Source organism: Onychomys torridus, chromosome 9 (assembly GCF_903995425.1).
Source record: "Onychomys torridus chromosome 9, mOncTor1.1, whole genome shotgun sequence".
Lineage (NCBI taxonomy): Eukaryota > Metazoa > Chordata > Mammalia > Rodentia > Cricetidae > Onychomys > Onychomys torridus.
The window spans coordinates 37,269,632-37,288,091 of NC_050451.1; the positions used below are offsets into that span (position 1 = coordinate 37,269,632).

Here is an 18,460-nt window from a genome sequence, read left to right on the forward strand (position 1 = left end):
CCAAAGTATGTTCAGATTCTTGATATATTGTAAATATGCTAACAGATTAGACATCTGGAGAAAGAGAGAGGGACATACTATCTTTGGACATGTAGCTTTGAGACTCCATGAATGGAGCTTTGGAGGGTGCAGTTGAATCCATATGTCTTGAGGTCAAGGGAGACGTCTGGACTACAAACACAAATGTGGGAGCTTTCCACGTAGTCACAGGACAGATGTCGGAACCCAGGCAGGTGGATGGGGAAGTTGGCTTGCTACATACACTCTGTGGAAACGGGTGCTTCACCTACAAAAGTCAAAAACAGCCAGCAGGGGTCAGAAACTGAAAGAGAATAACAACCCTTTCTTGAGCCCTTGGCTGAGAGACCTCCGGATGAGTTCCTAGCTGTCCTGGGTCCTTTGGGAGCAAAGGAACCTTCCTGGAGCATCCTGCAATGCCAGGGTGTGGTGGAAAGTCTTACAGACAGAAGGTCCTTGTTGAAAAGCCCCACCACCACCACCACAAGACTACTTTTAGTGGTGACTGAGCCATTTCAGGTCTTTACTGAGGTCAGAGAGTCCTGATTTCTGCTCTTTGAACACGACCAGGTGCCCATGAATGACCAGCATCTGTAAGCCTCCTGCTTGCAGAGAAGGCTGTCATGATTCATGGCTCTACCATAGAGATCCTTGCCTTCTCTGGTGAGTTCAAGGAGCCGAAAACTCTTTAAGTGAAATTCTCTGAGACTTTCCTGTGTGTATACAATGAAATATGGCCACATCCACCTGCCATTTCCCCACTCCAACTCACTTCAGAGTCCTACTGCCCCACTTCATGTCCTATTAAAAAAAGAAACCCACTAAGTCCAGTTGGTGCTACCCGTCTGTGCATATGTATGGGGTTGTCTCCTGGAGCTATGTATGTCATTGGCAGCTTGCCAGTAGCCACACTTCGAAAGATGAATTGGTTCTCCCGTTCCCGGCGGTTATTAACTGCTGATAATTCCTCATTTAGGGGCGGAGCCTCATGAGCTCCTCCCCCATCAATGCCGGAATTTTGGCTGTCTTGATCTAGTGCAGGTAACCATAGCTGCCCTGCCAATAGCAGTATCCTGTCCAGAGGTAGTGCTCAACAGCACTCCCCCGCATCCCCCAGCTCTTACCTTCTTTCTACCTCCTCTTCCGAAATGTTCCCTGAGCCTTGGCAGGAACGATCATAAAGCCCTTTGTATTAGTTAGCCATTGCTGTGTAAGAAGTTACTCTTAGGGGCTGGGGAGGTGACGCAGCAGCCAAGAGCTTTTGTTGACTTTCCAAAGGATTGAGGTTCAATTCCCAGAACCCACATGGTGTCTCACAACCATCCATAATCCCAGTTCCAGGGAATCAGACACCCTCTTCTGACCTCTGGGGGTACCAGACACAGGTGGTGCACAGACATACATGTGAATGAAACATACATGTAAAATAAATAATCTTTTTTTTTAAATTACCCCCCCAAACTTAATGGCTTAGCCTAATAATAGCCTAGTTGGGTAGCTCAGGTCCAAAGTCTCTGGCCACAGCACTGTCATGCCACTTACGGGAGCCACAAAAGTCCTTTCAAGGTAGCTCATAGACATGACTGCCCAGCCTATGCTGACTTAACAGAAGGCCCGAGTTCTCCTCCCCGGGAGATGCCTAAGCATCTTCATAGTTGGTGTCAGTGGCTTCCTCCACAGCAAAGGAACAAAGAGCAAGATAGAAACTGCCAACTCTTCTCATCAAGACATCACTGCCACCTTCTTAGTCACACAGATGTGTGCTGGTGTCGGAGAGTGCACAGGGTGTGAATGCCAGGATTAGAGGACCAGTTGGGACCATTTGACAAATGAGAGAGATGCTTCCTGTCACCTGACTCCTTTCTACAAAGCACCACTGTTACAATAGGGCCTTGGTAACTCTAGACATTTAGATCCCTCATGAGAGCTGACGTATCAGCACATTTAAAGACCCCCACCAGGTTGCCCAGACGATTCTCCCAGGGCCAGAGGACACTTTGAGAGACAAGAGACGATAATAGTAGGTGCCAACATGGGAGTCTCACCACTGGCATACTGCATTTGCCATTTTTATCCTGGTTTTTGGGGTGCCCGTGTCAGCTCTCAACCCTATTGAATGATGTCACCATCTGCGTTTTGAGTCATTCTGAGTTGTACTAACCTTAGAAGCCTCTTGTTCCTGGGGTGTCCAGGATCAAGTTTGTAATGTAAATTCCAACCAGGAGTATTTAACCATGAAAACCCACTGGTGCCATTGCTTTATAGCACATTTATTTAGCCAGTTCCTCACGCGAGTGTGCACTTAATTCCCAGCCATTTCTCGCATGAACAAATTGTCTAAATGCACTTGTGAGAAAGCCTTTTTATGGTGAATGTTATTAAACTGAAAACAGGGGTATAATAAAATAGCAATTTAAGGGTAATTTACTAACAATTGCAGCCTTTTAAACACTGACATACGATTGTGTGACGATAATATCGAACTTGTCACTCCAAGAATTATGGGACAGTTTCCCAATCCTCATGGTCTTTAACTATACCTCTTTCAATTTTTCTTTTACTCTTTACTCCTATGTCACTGGACTAAAAATTATAAGCCATTAACTTTTCCCCACATTAAATACCCATCACATCTGGACTTTTTACTCAGAGAAAGTACACAGAGGACAGAAAGATGAGTTGGCATCCTCAAAACTCATGAATTTTGGGCTTTAGTTTCCCATGTTGCTGCCTGTACGTGCTGATGTTGTGGGGAGTCAGGGAGAAACTGAGTCTCAGAGGTGATCAACCCTTGGACAATGGCGAGGGTTCCTGGTTTGTCCACAAGAAGGGACAATCTGTCTAATACAAACCTCAGCACAGATCCCCTTAGTCTCTGGAAGGGACGCAGACACCGCAAAGATTAATAGGCATCTGGCCAACATATCCCAAGCCTCCTCATGGAGGATCTGGCTTCTGTTGGCTGGTTAGAGAAGTTCCCTCTTGTAGTGTTATCCTTGATGCTCACACTGTGAGGCTGACGGGTGCTGTCTAGAAAGCAGGGAGGTAGACCCTGAATGCTGGCTTGGTAATTTGACTTGGGGAACCATTGTTGACGAGATATACTGAAAATCCAGATAATCAGCACACATTCTCCTGTAGGCAGACCACCACAGGAAGCCAAATTATAATCAGAAACCATTTTCCAAGATGCCCTAAAAAAATCTCCACCTGCCGCCCACCCCCACCCCCCAATGTGGACGTAGCTCAAATCCGGGTAATGAGTTCATTCTTTCCCTGAAGGCATCTAGGGAGCTAACTCTCAGTCTACCATTGTTGGTGAGCAGAAAATCAAGGTGAGGGAGATGTTTAGTAGCAGCAAGTTAGTGTCCTGGGTCAGTCTCAGAACAGGGACAGGAATGTCACAGGGGCCTAACATTCAAAGCAACATGGCTAAAGCTTCCTTTGTTTCTTAGAGACACTTGGGTGGATATACATTGGTTTTATCTTTGGCCATGAAACAAATTACTCAAAGCTGGCCACTTAGAACAATACAATACATATGTAATCACATACTGTTTTTGTGGCTCTAGAAATCTGTGGCTGTGGCTCAGGGTCCCTCAGAATGCTGCCTGGAGCTCTATTCATATGAAATCTAACAGGACTGAGATCTCCTGTGCAAGGGGGCACCCTTACATGGCTAAAGCCTGGGCGGTGCACATTGCCAGAAGGTCTCTGTATTGGCTAATCTTCTGTCAACCTGACACAAGGTAGAGTCATCCAGCTAGAGAGGAGGGAGCCTCAACGGAGAAAGTGCCTCTACAGGAAGGTGGTGGCATGTCCCTTTAATCCCAGCACTCAGGAGGCAGAGGCAGGCAGATCACCCAGTTTGAGGTCAGCCTGCTCTACAGAGCAAGTTCCAGGATGGCCAGGACTACGTAGAGAAACCCTGTCTTGAAAAACCAAACCAAACCAAACCTAAACAAAACAAGAAGCCCAGGAGAAAAATGCCTCCATAAGATCCAACTGTACTTAAGCCTGTAGGGCACTTTTCTTAATTAGTGATTTATGGGGGAGGGCCCAGACTCTAATTTTGGTGACAGCATTTTGGTGACAGAGCCCAGCAGATCCCTAAGTTCGAGGCCACCCTGGTCTACAGAGTGAGTTTCAGGAACAGCCAAGGCTACACAGAGAAACCCTGTCTCAAAACAAACAAACAAAAAGCAAGCCAGTAAGCAGCACCCCTCCAAGGCCTCTGCATCAACTCCTGCCTCCAGGTTCCTGCCTTCTGGGAGTTCCTGTCCTGACTTCCTTCAGTGATGAACAGTGAAGTGATTGGCAATGTTAGCCAAATAAACCCTTTTCTCCTCCAGTTGCTCGGGTCATGGTGTCTCATCTGAGCAATAGTAACCCTAACTAAGACATCCTTGAGGGGAACTCTGAAGCTACACATTGCCATCTCTGACCACACTCCATCTGCAGCCTGCAACTCATTAAACCGCACCCCACCCCCAGACCTCAAGAGAATAAGGTTCCCTTCCAAAGACAAGTGTCCAAAGAAATTAGGAGCATCCACAACCACACACACACACACACACACACACACACACACACACACACACACACACACACAATCCTCTCTGTGGTCTCTGCAGCTCCTTTTCTTACATTTGCACAGCTTTGTAACTATAGCTACGTATTTATTCACCGTCAATATAATGACTCGACCACCAATACTGAAATAACTAGCTTATGGCCATTCTAGTGTGATAGCTACCTGTATCTTAAGCTAATTTGTCTACCTTCCTTCTGCCTCTTCACTGGTCAGGGGATTGATGACAACTTAGTTGCTCCACCCACACCTCTGTCTTCATCAATAAGATAAGGTTAGTTATAAGATCTGCCACCCCACCCCCTCTGGCTAAGCTTCTTGAGAGGATTCAATGAGTAATTAAATGCACAGGGCTTACACGAGATTCTGGCCCCCAGAAACCACTCAATACTGTTAGCTGTCAGCTTGACAGCTATGGCAATAGAAGTTGGAGCCAATAGGTATGGTTAGCCTCAGAAAGCTGCCTTATAGCGGTGGGGTGGGGCGGGAGAGCAAAACCCATGATTGTCTTCCTGGCCAACACCACAACCTCACACCATCGGAGGGCTATTTCAGCCCTAGAAGGGACCAGGGATGGAGACCCCATTTCCCTTCTCTGCTGCGCCTCCTCCTTCCGAGTCCTGGCTTGGTCTCTGGCTGAAAGTGGTTGCTGGAGATAACGTGTTTCACCTGCACTCTGAGTTCTATTTGTGTTTCATTTTTGTTCCTGACTTTTTTTTTTTTTTAATCAACCTTTTGTGGGAGGGCAGAATATTCAAACAGGGAAGTGGCCTAGCAGGAAGCTAGGAACTTCTTCAGCCTCATGCATTAAAAAAAGTTGTTCCCAAATTTAATTTTAAGCGTATGTGTGCACCCTGCCTGCCCCTGCTCGGTTGGCTTATGACACTTCTGTTCTTCCTCTGGGGCCTTTTGTTTCCTTCCTGGGACTCCTGAGACCCTTGGACAGACCGACTAGATTTCTTTTCCTCCTAAAGATCGTCATCATGTAGAGCGTGCCAGACTCATGGCTCATGCCTATCATCCCAGCACTTGAGAGGCTGGAGCAGAAGGATTCCTGTGAGTTGGAAGCCAGAATGAACCACATAGTGAGACTTGCTCTCAAAACAAATAGATAAAAATTACCTCAAACTTCAACAAAAACCAGAAAATCGTGCCTGGTCTTTGCTGACAAAGTATGGGTAGGATGGAGGTATTAAGATGAGTTTTACTTATCTCCCAGACCCCCTTTAAAAGAGAAGCTTCACCTACTGGGGCACTTGAAGTTCTTACATCTGGTGACAATTAGCTAAATAGAGAGTTAGGAAGGACCTCCTGAGGTCATCTACCCCATGCCTTTCTCCATCCAAGTATCTCTGGCCTGTGCTGGCCTACTCACCAGCCACACCGGGTCCTGAGCCTGGCAACATGGTTCATTCCAATGGGGATGTTGTCGGTGATAACATACATCCTGGATTTCAAAGATTGAATCAAGTCAAAAGAGGGCCAATGTCTCCCTACTGATCTGTATTGATCACATGTTGAAATGATATTTCAGTGTTGGGTTAAATAGCTTGGTGCTCTTCTGTAACTTGACTACTGCAAAGTTTCAGGCTCTACATGTAGCTATGATCTTACTTTGAAACTGTGCTCTTGGTCACCCAGCCCTGATAGTATTCAGATGCGCCTCCCCCACAGCAGGGATTCTAGAACCAGGACTCCTCTGTGCCTTTCATGATTCTGGCCACCCATTTCTTCTCTGTGGTCTCACTAGGTCTTCCTCCAGGTTTGTGGCTTCTGCTCCACATGTTGACTCTTCAGCATCATAAGGAAGTACCCATGGAGACAGTCCAATATCACTTATTGTTTAAAGGGCAATAACTCTTCCCCCTCTTCACTCTGTCTTTTTTTCCAACATGGGGATATTTTTAATGGCTTCCCTTGGGCCCTTCCTGGTTTCTCTACTTATTTGAAAAATGAAATGTCCAAAGCCACTTACCTCGTCACTGATGATGGGTCTGACTGATGCAGAGGAAAAAGAAGGGACTGTCTCTCCCCATTATGTGCTCAGCTGGTCTTTGGGATGCTTCATTCCATTTAATCCAAGGAAGGCAGAAACTGTTGGTACCACCCATGACTGATGAGGCAGCTGAGGCCCAAAAAAGGTTAAGCAATGTAACAAAATTCTGCTACAAATTAGGTGGGAGGTCTAAGATTCACTCCCATGCTCCTTCGTTAGACATGCCTGCCATGTGGATTGGTTGGTTACTGTAGCACAATACCCAAGAGAAAATCCACTTGAAAAGAGGACAGGTTTATTTTGATTCTGTTTGGAGGATTCCAATCCATAATGGCTGGTGAAGGAAACTGTATCTCACGACAGTCAGGAAGCAAAAGGAGAGAAAGATGAGGTAGGGTTCTATTATCCATTCCAGAAGCATATCCCAAAGTGATCCCCAAAACCTGCTAGTAAACTCCATTTTTAATATCTCCAAACTGGGGAGCAAGTCTTTAACATAGGACCTTCAGGGAACTTAGATGAAGCCACAACACTGAGTTTTTTGTTTTTTTAAGTATTGTGAAGAGGCCTTGGTACACATGCCAATGAATTTGTAGCCTTCCAACCTGAAGACACTGTGTGAAAGACAGTGGGGATGCCCAGCTCTGTGGATAACTGTCCACCTCCCAAACAAGCAGGCAGCGTACATCCTTTGCCATTGACTGAGGCCAGGGAGGAGGTGTTAAAGATCTGTTCTTTACGTGCATGAACCTCTAGGAAACCAGTCAATGAAGTGAGGCATTTGGTGCCATAACTGGGCAGGGTGGTTCACTTCTGCTGTCCCAGCACTGAGGAGGCTGAGATGGAGAGTCACCCATGAGTTTGAGGCAAGCCAGGTCTTCAGAGTGAGAGAGGCCCTACCTCAGAAAACAAAAGGGCAAACCCACTTGTCTGAGGCACCTAGAGTAACCAGGTTCTTGGGGACAGGAAATAGAATGGTGGCTTGCCAAAGGATGGGAAATGGAGCGGGAGGTTTTTGTTTGGATAAGGAAAGACTTTCTATCTGGAAGGTCACAAAGGTGGTCAGGTAGATTGCATGTCCTTGTGAGTACCCTTAATGACACTGAACTGCAGGTTGAAAAGGCTTACCATGACGCCTATTTTGTCACAGTAAGAACAAAGATGTCTTGGGTCTCGCAAGATGGCTCAGGTGGTAAAGTGCTTGCTTGTAAGTATGAGGACCTGAGTTCAATCCCAGGAACCCATGTAAAAATGTCAGGCATAGTAGTACATGTTGTCATTCTGGCTCTGGGGAGGCAGAGATAGGAGGATTCCCAGGGCTCACTAGCTAGCCAGCCTAGCCTAGTTGTTGAGTTCTGGGGAGAACTTGTCTCAAAGGATGTAGATGGTGGTCCTTAGGATAGCATCCGATGTTGTCCACTGTCCTCTATGCACATGAGCATACACATGCATACATGTGCTGCACTCAAGCACCCATACCAGTAAAATGTTTAAATTAAAAATAAAGTGTCTTTTTAAAAAAAACCTTACAAACATCATCATATAAAGATAAATAACCTACTAGTGTGATCCAAGGTGTCCCTGGAGCTGAGCTAGGTTACTCTGAGTTATTTTCTTATAAAAAAAAAAGTCGCAGCTGGTAGAACTGAGATTTGTAAGCAAGTGTAGAGTCCTTTTGTCCTGACATGTTCTTCTGTGTAGGAAGCTGAATCAGCTTCGCACACATCCTTTCTCAAGGATTAAGACAGTTTTAACAGACATTAGGAGCAGAGAAGCAGCTTCACTCCATGAACTCCTCCATGTGGACCCTCAGCTGATGGAAATGTGTTTAGCCCTGGCCCTTGTCTGTCTAAGGTTGTGCCTAGTCTTATCTGAGAAGGAAGACACAGCTTCCAATTCTCTCTGGTTGGACTAAAGTAGTTATCATCTCTTTGGAGACATGAATGAGAATTGGAGACTCCAAACATCTAAGCATTTGTTTGTTGAATTTTTAAACCTTTTTTTTTAAAATGGAGATTGTATTTATTTTGATTGTATGTATATGTGTTTGCATGTGTGTATGTCTGTGCACTGTGTATGTGCAAAGTGCCTGAGGAGGCCAGAAGAGGACGTCAGATGCCCTGGGGCTGGAGTAAGGGACAGCTGTGAGCCACCTTGTGGGTGTTGGAAATTGATTCCAGGTCCTCTTGAAAAGAAGCCAAGTGCTCTCAACCACTGAGCCACCTCTCCAGCCCCAATAATTTAGTTTTCTGAGACAAGGTCTCATATAGTTCATGCTGCCTCTAACTTCCTAAGGAGCCATGGGTGACCTTGAACTTCTGATCCTCCTGTCTCCACCATCAAAGTACTAGGATTACAGGTGTCCACCACTATACCCAGTGCCAAGGATCAAGCCTAGTGCTTGTGAGTGCTATGGATGCAGCCTACTTTCTGCACACTCTTTAGAGTTTTTGAACTATTTCTCATTGAAGTCCCAGGCCCCTGAAAACCTTAAGCCAGTTAACCAATCTCATACACAGGGAGTCTTGAGAACATAGGCAGGGTGTCTCAAGTTGGGACTCTAAGTCACAGAAATTCAGAGTGTGGTGTTTAGTGGGATTGTGGGTGTATTGGCTCATGTGTCCTGTGTACTTTTCCTTCCAGGAATCATTAACCAATGGCAACAGGAATCCAAGGATAAAGTGATTTCCCTTCTGTTAACTCACCTGCCTTTGCTGAAGCCAGGAAACCTCGACGCAAAAGTAGAGTATATGAAACTGCTGCCCAAGATCCTGGCGCACTCTATCGAACACAACCAGCACATTGAGGAGAGCAGGCAGCTGCTGTCCTATGCTTTGATCCACCCGGCCACTTCCCTAGAAGACCGAAGTGCTCTAGCCATGTGGCTGAATCATTTGGAGGACCGTACATCGACCAGCTTTGGTAGCCAGAACCGAGGCCGCTCGGACTCTGTGGATTATGGACAGACGCACTACTATCACCAAAGACAGAACTCAGACGACAAGCTCAATGGATGGCAGAACTCTCGGGATTCTGGGATTTGCATCAATGCCTCCAGCTGGCAGGACAAAAGCCTGGGGTGTGAGAATGGCCACGTGCCCCTCTACTCTTCCTCATCTGTCCCTACTACAATCAACACGATTGGAACCAGCACAAGTACGAGTAAGTGCCCCTGGAACCCCTTTAATGCATTCTGGATTGATGATTTGCTGTGTGTGGCACGTCCTGCTGACATCGTCTGCTCTGAGCACCCTGTAACCCTGGGAGGAGAGAGGGCTAGTGGCAGTCGGCTGTGGGAGAGGGCTCTTTGGACCCGGTATTTGTTGCTCTTTGGCTCTGGAAAGATGAAAATTCTGGGCAGGTTAAAATGATGGATGGTCCAAGATTAGTGTTTAGACAGACCAAAAATAAAGAAATGAGAGAAGAGAGAGTCAGTGGTGAAAGAAGGAACCATTCTGTTTCCACAAATAAAAATGCCTTTCACCCCGGGGCTCAGGGATTTGCAGAGACATTGAGTTACTGTGTGCTTCTCTGAAACTGACGTTAACCCATGGTTGACCAGCCAGCCTCATGGCTTTGTGTATTGTCTCCTTCTCTTCCTCCTTTTCTTCCCCCTCCTCCTCCTCTTCCTTTCCTTATTTATGTTTTTCTTTTTAAAAAAAATTACCTGGAAGGTCTCTTCTCCCTGTATTTTCTGGCTGAACCCCCAGTGGCTGGGTGGCCCTGGGCAGGTTAGCTGACCGAGAATGCCACTCTGTGCTGTGGGCTGATGTGAACAATGTGGGCTCCCTCTTACTCAGTCTAACATGCTAGACAAGGAGCGTCAGGAAATGCTTTGTGGGAAGACAGAGCATATGACAGCCTCATCTCTCTTGACCACTCTATAGTGGGCATGCGGGCTGGGAGTCCTTTCTATGGTGTCCTACTTAGGCCAAGCAAGGTGGCCAACCTCCACTCGTGCCTGTCTATAGTGGTGCTGTGGGAGGTTGACATCAAATCCTTGGGGTTGATTTGCACATGTCTGTGACTGGTGTGGCACTCCCAAGATAACTCTACATTATCTTGGGGGAAAGGTTGTGCAACTGGAGCCAACATGCCTGTCAACATGCAGGAAACCCCTTTGTTGAAAGAGCTGAGAATGCAGCTCGGTGAGAGTGCCCCCCTAGCATGTGTGAGGGAGGCATGCCTCACTCCCTGGCACCACAAATGGATGGAAGAAGATAAGGGAGGCTTGAAAACGAGCAGGGATGCCTTGGCCTCCACACCAATCCTTTGGCTGTTAGACCTCTTTCAGTAGCTTTCTCGAATAATTAGAAATGACAAATTAGACATGAGTCCAAACGGCACATTACTAGAAAAATCAACATTGGAGATGATACTCGGCCTTGGGCACAATGTAAGATTTTTGTTGTTTTTCCTTTTTTTTTTTTTGCATTTATCTATGAGTGACTTGAACAGTTGTAAGTTAGGGGTGAGTATTGCCATGGTGATTTATGATGTAAGAAAGTCTCGTGGCAGTCAGTGTCCTTTACAGAATCATAATCCATCAAGAACAACTTTAATCAGCCTCTGTGTAACAGAGTGATGGTCAACACCACAGCAGATATGAAGCCTCTTAGCCTGAGTTTCCTAAATGAGTGATGGGGTCCAGTTGTGATCACAAAAGACCTTGGTAACTGAAGAGATACAGGTTCCGAGCAGCCCACCATCTTCTCTGTTTGTATGCTCGGTGTCAATCATCCTGAACTTAGTTTTACACCATTGCAAATGTTGTTTTGCAGATTGATTTATCAGCATCAGGTTTAGGCAATACTGGCACTTTGAACATGCTCATCAGATTTCATCAGCAACCACTCCCTTGAACAGTGACTGCCCAGCCCAAGAAGGTCGTAGATGACTCCCATGGCTGTCTTGCCCTTGTGTACTTGAGTTGCAAAGGACTAGAGGTTTAACCAGACAACTACGTGACATATATCTAGAAGACAAAAGGAGTTTTAGAGCATCAGCAGAAACTGTGAAAGATCTCAGATCTCCCTTCTAGAACATTCCCTTCCAACATTTAGGCCACATCAACTTTGAATTTTAGTGTTTACTCCCCTGCATGGCCATGGTAGCTCAGTTGTGTTTTTCAAAATTGCACGCCTTTAGGTCATTAGTTCGGTCATGAGTCTATAAAATAACACTCCACATTCTGAGAGGCAGCCTGAGGAAGTAGAAAACTTGAGTGGACTTGAGTGTCAACCAACACCCTCCAAGGTCTAAACTAAATCTGCAGTTTGCTAACTGCAACTTGGTCGGGTTATTAACTCCTTTGAACATAGCTCCCACTTGTAAAATGAGAACATTCTTGATGCTTACCTTCTCAGTCTGTGGGAAGATGATGTCCTGGCCAGAGCGGCAGGGAGCACACAGTAGATGTGCACGAGGAACTCACTGCACAGCCACACCCTTACAGTTTTGTTAATTTCTTTAAAAGATTTATTCTTTCATTTTACATGTGTGGGTGTTTGCCTGCATGTATATCTGTGTACTATGACATGCCTGGAACTCAGGGAGGCCAGAAGATGGCATCAGATGTCCTGGATCTGCAGTTACAGATGGCTATGGGCAACTGTGCGGGTGCTGGGAATTGAACCCGGATCCTATGAAAGAGCAACCAGTGCTCTTTTTGAGGAGCCATCTCTCCAGCTCTCTTATTTTAATTTTTAACCTACTTTTAGTCCAGAGACTGATTTTATATCCTCTTAGATCATTATACCTTCCAAAAAGTGGCTCTGTTGCTTCTTCCCTGTAGAGGTTCCCAATCCTTCCTGCAGACAGTTCCCGTCTGTCCTGTGCTGAGACTGTTGGAATCCATGGGAAACGTAAGTAGAAGGCATTACCCTGCTTGCAGGGAGAGAGAGGCTGTGTCAATCAGTGTCCTAATTAAATATTTCTTTCTGACTTATTCCTCAAAGAATGCCACGTCCCTGGCTTATGTAAAAGCGAAGTGTAACATGACCCACAGAGACTGCTATACAGAGTCTGTAGGTTCAGTGTCATTTGGCTGGTTGGCTGTCTTGGCCTATTTTGTGTAGCTCTAACAGAATACCATGGCCTGGGTCATTTACATACCAAAGAAGCTTGTTGGGCTTATGGTTCTGGAGGATGAGAAGACTCAGAGGAGCCACCTCTGGTGAGGGTCTTCTTCTGCATCATACCATGGCAGTGAGGGTGTGCAAAGGAGGACTGAATTCATTTCTGTAACAAGACAGCATTAACAGCACTAAGCCATTCATAATGGCAAAGCCCTGTGACCTTATCAGTCCTTCAAGGCCCCGCTTCTCAACCCTGTGGCCCTGGGATCGGGTTCCTAGTTCATGAACTTGGGGAAACATAGTCAGACTGCAGTAGGCTGTCTGCTGGGAGGGTTATGGATGTTTGGAATGGAAAAGTTCTTGCAATCTGGGGGCGTGGAGGAGGTCAAGCTTCAGCAGAGGAAATGGGAAGTGGGGAGGAAGACCGGAGGAGGGCTCAGGAAGGAATGTCCACTCTGAGCAGAGGGATGGAGTTGTGGGTGTGCCAGCAGGTTGGAAGAGAGTGAAGAGATAGGAGTGAAAGCAGAGAGAAGGGAGGGCTCAGTGAGCACTGCTTAGTGGGCTGAAGAGAGAAGCGAGCAGGGCTGGACAGGGATCGGTCACCTCTAGGCAAACCAGATGGGCAACAGGCCGTGGGCGCAAAGTCAGTGAATTTCAAAGCCTGTGCTATGAAGTCCTACAAGCGTCACTAGGATGAGAGCAGGAGCAGAGGAGCAGGAAGATTCTGGGTGGTTATCCACAGCTGATAAGAGGTAAACTTGTTCAGCCACTGTGGAAACTGGGATGGAGGTTTCTTAGAAACCAGCCATTGGCCACTGGAGAGCTGCCTCAGCAGCCAAGAACTTACTGCTCTGGTAGAGGCCAGAGTTTGGTTCCCAGAACCCACACTGAGCCGCTCACAACCTGCAGTAACACCAGCTTCCGGGAATGCAACGCCCTCTTCTGACCTCTGTGGGCATTGCAGCCACACACACACATACCTACACACAGACATACAGAGACACCTAATTTCAAATTTTTAATTAAACAAATTTAGCAATTGATATTCCACATAACACAGCTAAACCACTCCTGAATGTTCCAGCACTATTTACAGAAGCTAAATTATAAAACTAACAAGTGTCCAGCAGCAAAAGAATGGATAAAGAAAATGTGTAGATAGACACAAGGGAACTTTCTTCAGTCAGTCAGTCAGTCACACACACACACACACACACACACACACACACACACACACACACATCACAGTTATATATAAAGCTTGCAAGTAGAAGGAAAGGTGTGTGGGGGAGGGGCTAACAGGAGGGCGGGAAGGTGAGGAAAGAGGGGAATAGAAAGGCATAGGGGAAGTGTGTTCAAAATACATAAAAAAAAGTTAAAGAAAGCAATTGTTCCTAGGTAAAATTATTAGATTAGGATTCAGTGTTAACTTGGACAAACATTATTGATCGACTCATTTTTTTTCATCCATGTGGAAAATGTTTATTGAAACTTCTGTAGGCCTAGACTGCTCGAGACAGCTTGGACATATCAGTGGATAAGACCCACTCACCAATCACTTGTGAGCAGTCTAGTGTATATAAACTAGAGTAGGAAAATAAGCCATACGGTCCATTAGAGCTTGGTAAGTCACATGGAGAATCAAGCAGGAGAACCAGGCCCAGGTGGTGAGGTAGATGGGGTTGAAGTTAGCTGGTCAGGGCAGGCCTCACTGGGACGTGATGCGGGTGCAGGAATTAGCGGAGCATCCAGGAGAAGAGACCATGATGGCTGGAACCAGGGTCATCACAGTAGACGGGTGAAGAGCAGCCAATGCATCAACCAGTTCACCTGCTTTAAAAGTCAATTCTTTTCTCACTATGTCTCTCTCATTCAGTTTTGCAATTAGTAAAGGGAATGAGAGAGGGGACGGCAATGTGACTCCAGTGGGTTTTGCCTGTGCCACTCCTGGAAGGATGATGTCACTTCCAGTTGAGATGGGTTCGTCAGGCAGAGGAGTCTGGGGAGAACGCAGTGTCATCGCCGGTGTGCTTGGCCTGGGTGATGGAGAATCAGAGATGCCGAGGAAGTGGTAGGGTAGGGTAGGTGCGTGTTTGGGGAAAGAGACTTAGTGGCTGGGTCGCATTTAAAGCAATAAGACTAAATGATGGTACAAGGTGAGACAACCAAAGACTCACAGTCTGGCTGTTCAACCTGGAGCCCAGGCGAGCAGAGCCCAAGTAACAAGCGGGTCTAAGAGGAGCCACCCAGTTAGGGAACACCGAAGCCTTTCAAAGCAAATGGGGGAAAGCATTTCAGAGAGAAGAGAGTAACGGGCTGAGTAAAGTGTATTGGTAGGACCAAGAATTCGCCGTCATATTGATCAAGGAAGGATCATAGAGATAAATAAGAGAGCTCTTGGCACTTGGTGAATATTGAAGGTTGAGCCAGTGATTTCGAAGAAGATGATGAGCTAGACTTTGGATGGGTGATGACTTTTAGAAGATGTTATAACATAGAGATGGAGAAAAATGTTATCTACTGGAGATTTGAAAACAAATGGAACAGCCACTCAAAGCATTTGAAGGAAAAGATAGGATAAGGCCCAAAACAGTGGCCCCCAACTAAGCCCCATTCCACCTATTCCCACCTGTTCAGTTCTAATGAGATTCCCAAGACGTCACCTGGGCCTTGCGTGATGTGTTCTGGCCTAAGACAAGCCACGTGCTCCCTTCTGTCAGTCTGTTTAGCCCGATAACTAAGAACATTAGTCACGCCACGTGGTGGTGGTGGCGGCAGTGGCGGCGCACTACTTTAATCCCAGCACTCAGGAGGCAGAGGCAGGTGGATCGCTGAGTTGGAGGCCAGCCTGGGCTACAGAGTGAGTTCCAGGACAGTCAGGGCTACACAGAGAAACCCTGTCAAAACAAACCAACCAAACAAACCAACCAATCAAAAGAATGTACAGGTTATTTTAATGGGAGCTGATAGGACCAGAAAGGTACAAAGTATTGGTCGTCACAATCTTGTACAAGGTTTAGTCAACTTTCTTTCATCCACCAAGGAAGAGCAAATGTAGGAAGCAGCGAACCTGTTGCTTCCTATCTGTAGTCTGAGGTAGGATAGGGAAGCCACCCCAGAAAAGGATGAGCATTTCCTGCTTCTAAGCCTCCTCCAGGGGAGGTCAGTGCACCTTCTCTGACTGTCTGATGCCTTTCTGCTCTCTTCTGGTCAGCTTAGACCTGGTTTTAAACACAACAAAAAACAGTGAGTGGCATGAAATCATTCTGTCCACATTACAGTAGTGCTTGATTCCTGTTTGTGGGAGGGGAAGGCTGGGCATCAAACCTAAGGCTTCATGCTAGCAGTAAGCCTCTTCACTTCACACCTGGCTCTTTTTTACCTCTCAGACAGGGGTCTCCTACGTTGCCTAGAATGCACTTGAACTTGTGATGCTCCTGCCTCAGCCTGGGATTACAAGCATCGGTCACCCGTCCTACCTCATACTTGCTTGTTGGGGGACATTATGGTGTTTTGTTTGCTTGTTTGTTTTGAGGCAGGGTCTCACCATGTAACTCTGACTGACCTGGAACTTGGTCAGACCAGGCTGACCCAGAACTCACAGAAATCTGCCTAGTGCTGGGATCAAAGACATGAGACACCACTTTTTTTTTTGGCATTCTCTACATTTGAATTTAGAAAGACACTGGTCTTGCTAGATAGACCAGGATGAGCGGGGAAATTTACACACCCAAATGACACCAACAGCCCTATTTGGTGCCCCACCCTTCTTCAGGTTCATAGTCTGGTTTCAATTGTTACGATTTGTTTTATTAATCTTAATTCATGTTTTTCTAGTTGGTAGAAAGAATCCATTGGAAGAAAATTGGCACCCCCTTCACACACACAAGTAACTTGATGCTAACAACAACATAGCATTTACTATTTAGAACTTTTTACACAAATGTTAATTCATCTAACCCTCCAAACTCCATGAAGTGGGCACGTTTGCTATGTTCATTTGACAGAGAAGAGGTTAAGCAACTTTATGGAGAACACAAACTGAGTTAGCTTGGATTTCAGCTAGGGTGGGGAGGTCCCAGAGACTCTCCTAGTTTGAGGTTACACATCCTTCCCTTCTGAGGCTGTCTTCAGCAGTCCACTGAGTAGCCAGTAACAATGGCATTGGATTGTTCCGCATCCGGGACCAGCCACCCTATGGCCTTGGCAGTCTCCACAGGTATAAGACTCCACCAAAACAGCTGGTTTTCTTCAACTCCCCAAAGCTGAGGGGCTGCTCCTTGGCTGCCCCACCCCTCTGCTGTTCACAGAGCACCTTGCTGTGAGCTCTTAGCATCCTGACTCAGCCTTCAGTTAGCATTCTCACCCCTGACCTTCCCGATGGTTAACTCCTAGCACTCCTTAGGAACAAGGACTGCATTTCTTTATCCCGTTTTCCCCAGCATTCAGAACACTGTGCAGCTCAAGAAGTCACAGAGATTTTGGAGATGGAAAGTTCCTGGCCTGCATCTGGAGCCACTCTCCCACGGTAGAGCATGTCAGTTAGATAATGGCTGCCTCTCACAAGCCCAGATGTGGCCTCTGAATCCTCCTCGAATTGCCCTCCCGCTAGGCAGCCACTATAATTCAATAGGAGATGCCCTGAGAGCTGAAGGCTGTGTGCCCATCTCGGCAGAGATGTTTTTGGAGTGGCAGGGATTTCCATTCCTAGGCTTACACACACTGGCAGATGTTCACGAAAGTAATGAATTTCCAAACTAAACAAGAAAATGTCCCTCAGAACACACTAAATGTTTACCCGTGAGACTGATCATTCAGCCTCTGTCACAGTCCTCTCAGTGATGTTTATTTTTACTACTTTTTTGTGACGTCTGCTAACAAATTGGTTTCAATATCAAAGACTTTAAAGGATAAAGTGGATCTGGACTGCAGAGGAGGTAGTGTTATGAACTGATACATGTAATCAAATCCCATGGGGTATACACAAATTCATACCACCACCACCCCCCCAAAAAAAAGAGTATAGGTAAAAATTGCCAGGCTCTGAGTGGGAGGCATGCTATTTAGTTTAGTTAGTTTCTGTTAATGACAATTTCCTGCCTTTGATAATATAGTGTGGCTCTGATGCGTCACTTAGGGGAAGCTGGGTAAATTGGTTCATGAGAACTGGCTGTAATATTTTCGCAGTTTCTTAGAAATCTATAATTATTTCAACCTTGACGTTCTAAAGGCATAAGCCAAACACGACAGCGCACACGTAATTCCTGTGCTTTGGATGTAGAAGCAGGAAAATGAGTTTGAAGCCGGCCTCGGCTACGTAATAAGCTCAAGGCCAGCCTGAACAACATAGGGAAATTTTGTTTCAAAAAAAGGAAAAAAAAAAAAGGAAGAAGGAAGCTAACTTTGGAGAGACAGTACCTGTGTTTTCAGGCAGGTGGGTGGGTACCATAGTGCAGTCCTTGTTTTTGTTTGTTTTTGTTTTCCTGGGTGATGGAAGGAGTCCTTCCATCTATGGAAGGGCTGGTGGGCTTGGCCTCGACTGTCTCAAAGAAAACACTGGTAGTAGATGAGGTCTCGGCAGGGAGGAAGGCCTGGTCCATGGCTCCTTTGGGAGCCCAGAAAGCGGAAGGGGAAAATCTCCTCCCCCTCAGCATCTGCCCTGCCGCAGCAGGACTGACTCTCTCAGAAGCCATTCCTTTCCCAACCCTGCCATCTACATTTTCCTACGAAGCTGCAAGGCATTGGGGGCTTATCCCACTGAGCCTGTGAGAGGCCAAG

At 46.3% G+C, this 18,460-nt stretch overlaps 1 protein-coding gene across 4 annotated transcripts in view; it reads left to right on the forward strand.

Annotated features, from left to right (window-relative positions):
- Positions 1 to 18,460, forward strand: part of Samd4a (sterile alpha motif domain containing 4A) — a 223,480-nt gene that overhangs the window by 128,871 nt on the left and 76,149 nt on the right. For all 4 annotated transcript variants that reach the window (XM_036198739.1, XM_036198742.1, XM_036198741.1 and 1 more), the window contains one exon: positions 9,249 to 9,767. In XM_036198739.1, the coding sequence (XP_036054632.1) occupies positions 9,249 to 9,767 (519 nt within the window). The remainder of the gene's footprint in view (positions 1 to 9,248; positions 9,768 to 18,460) is intronic.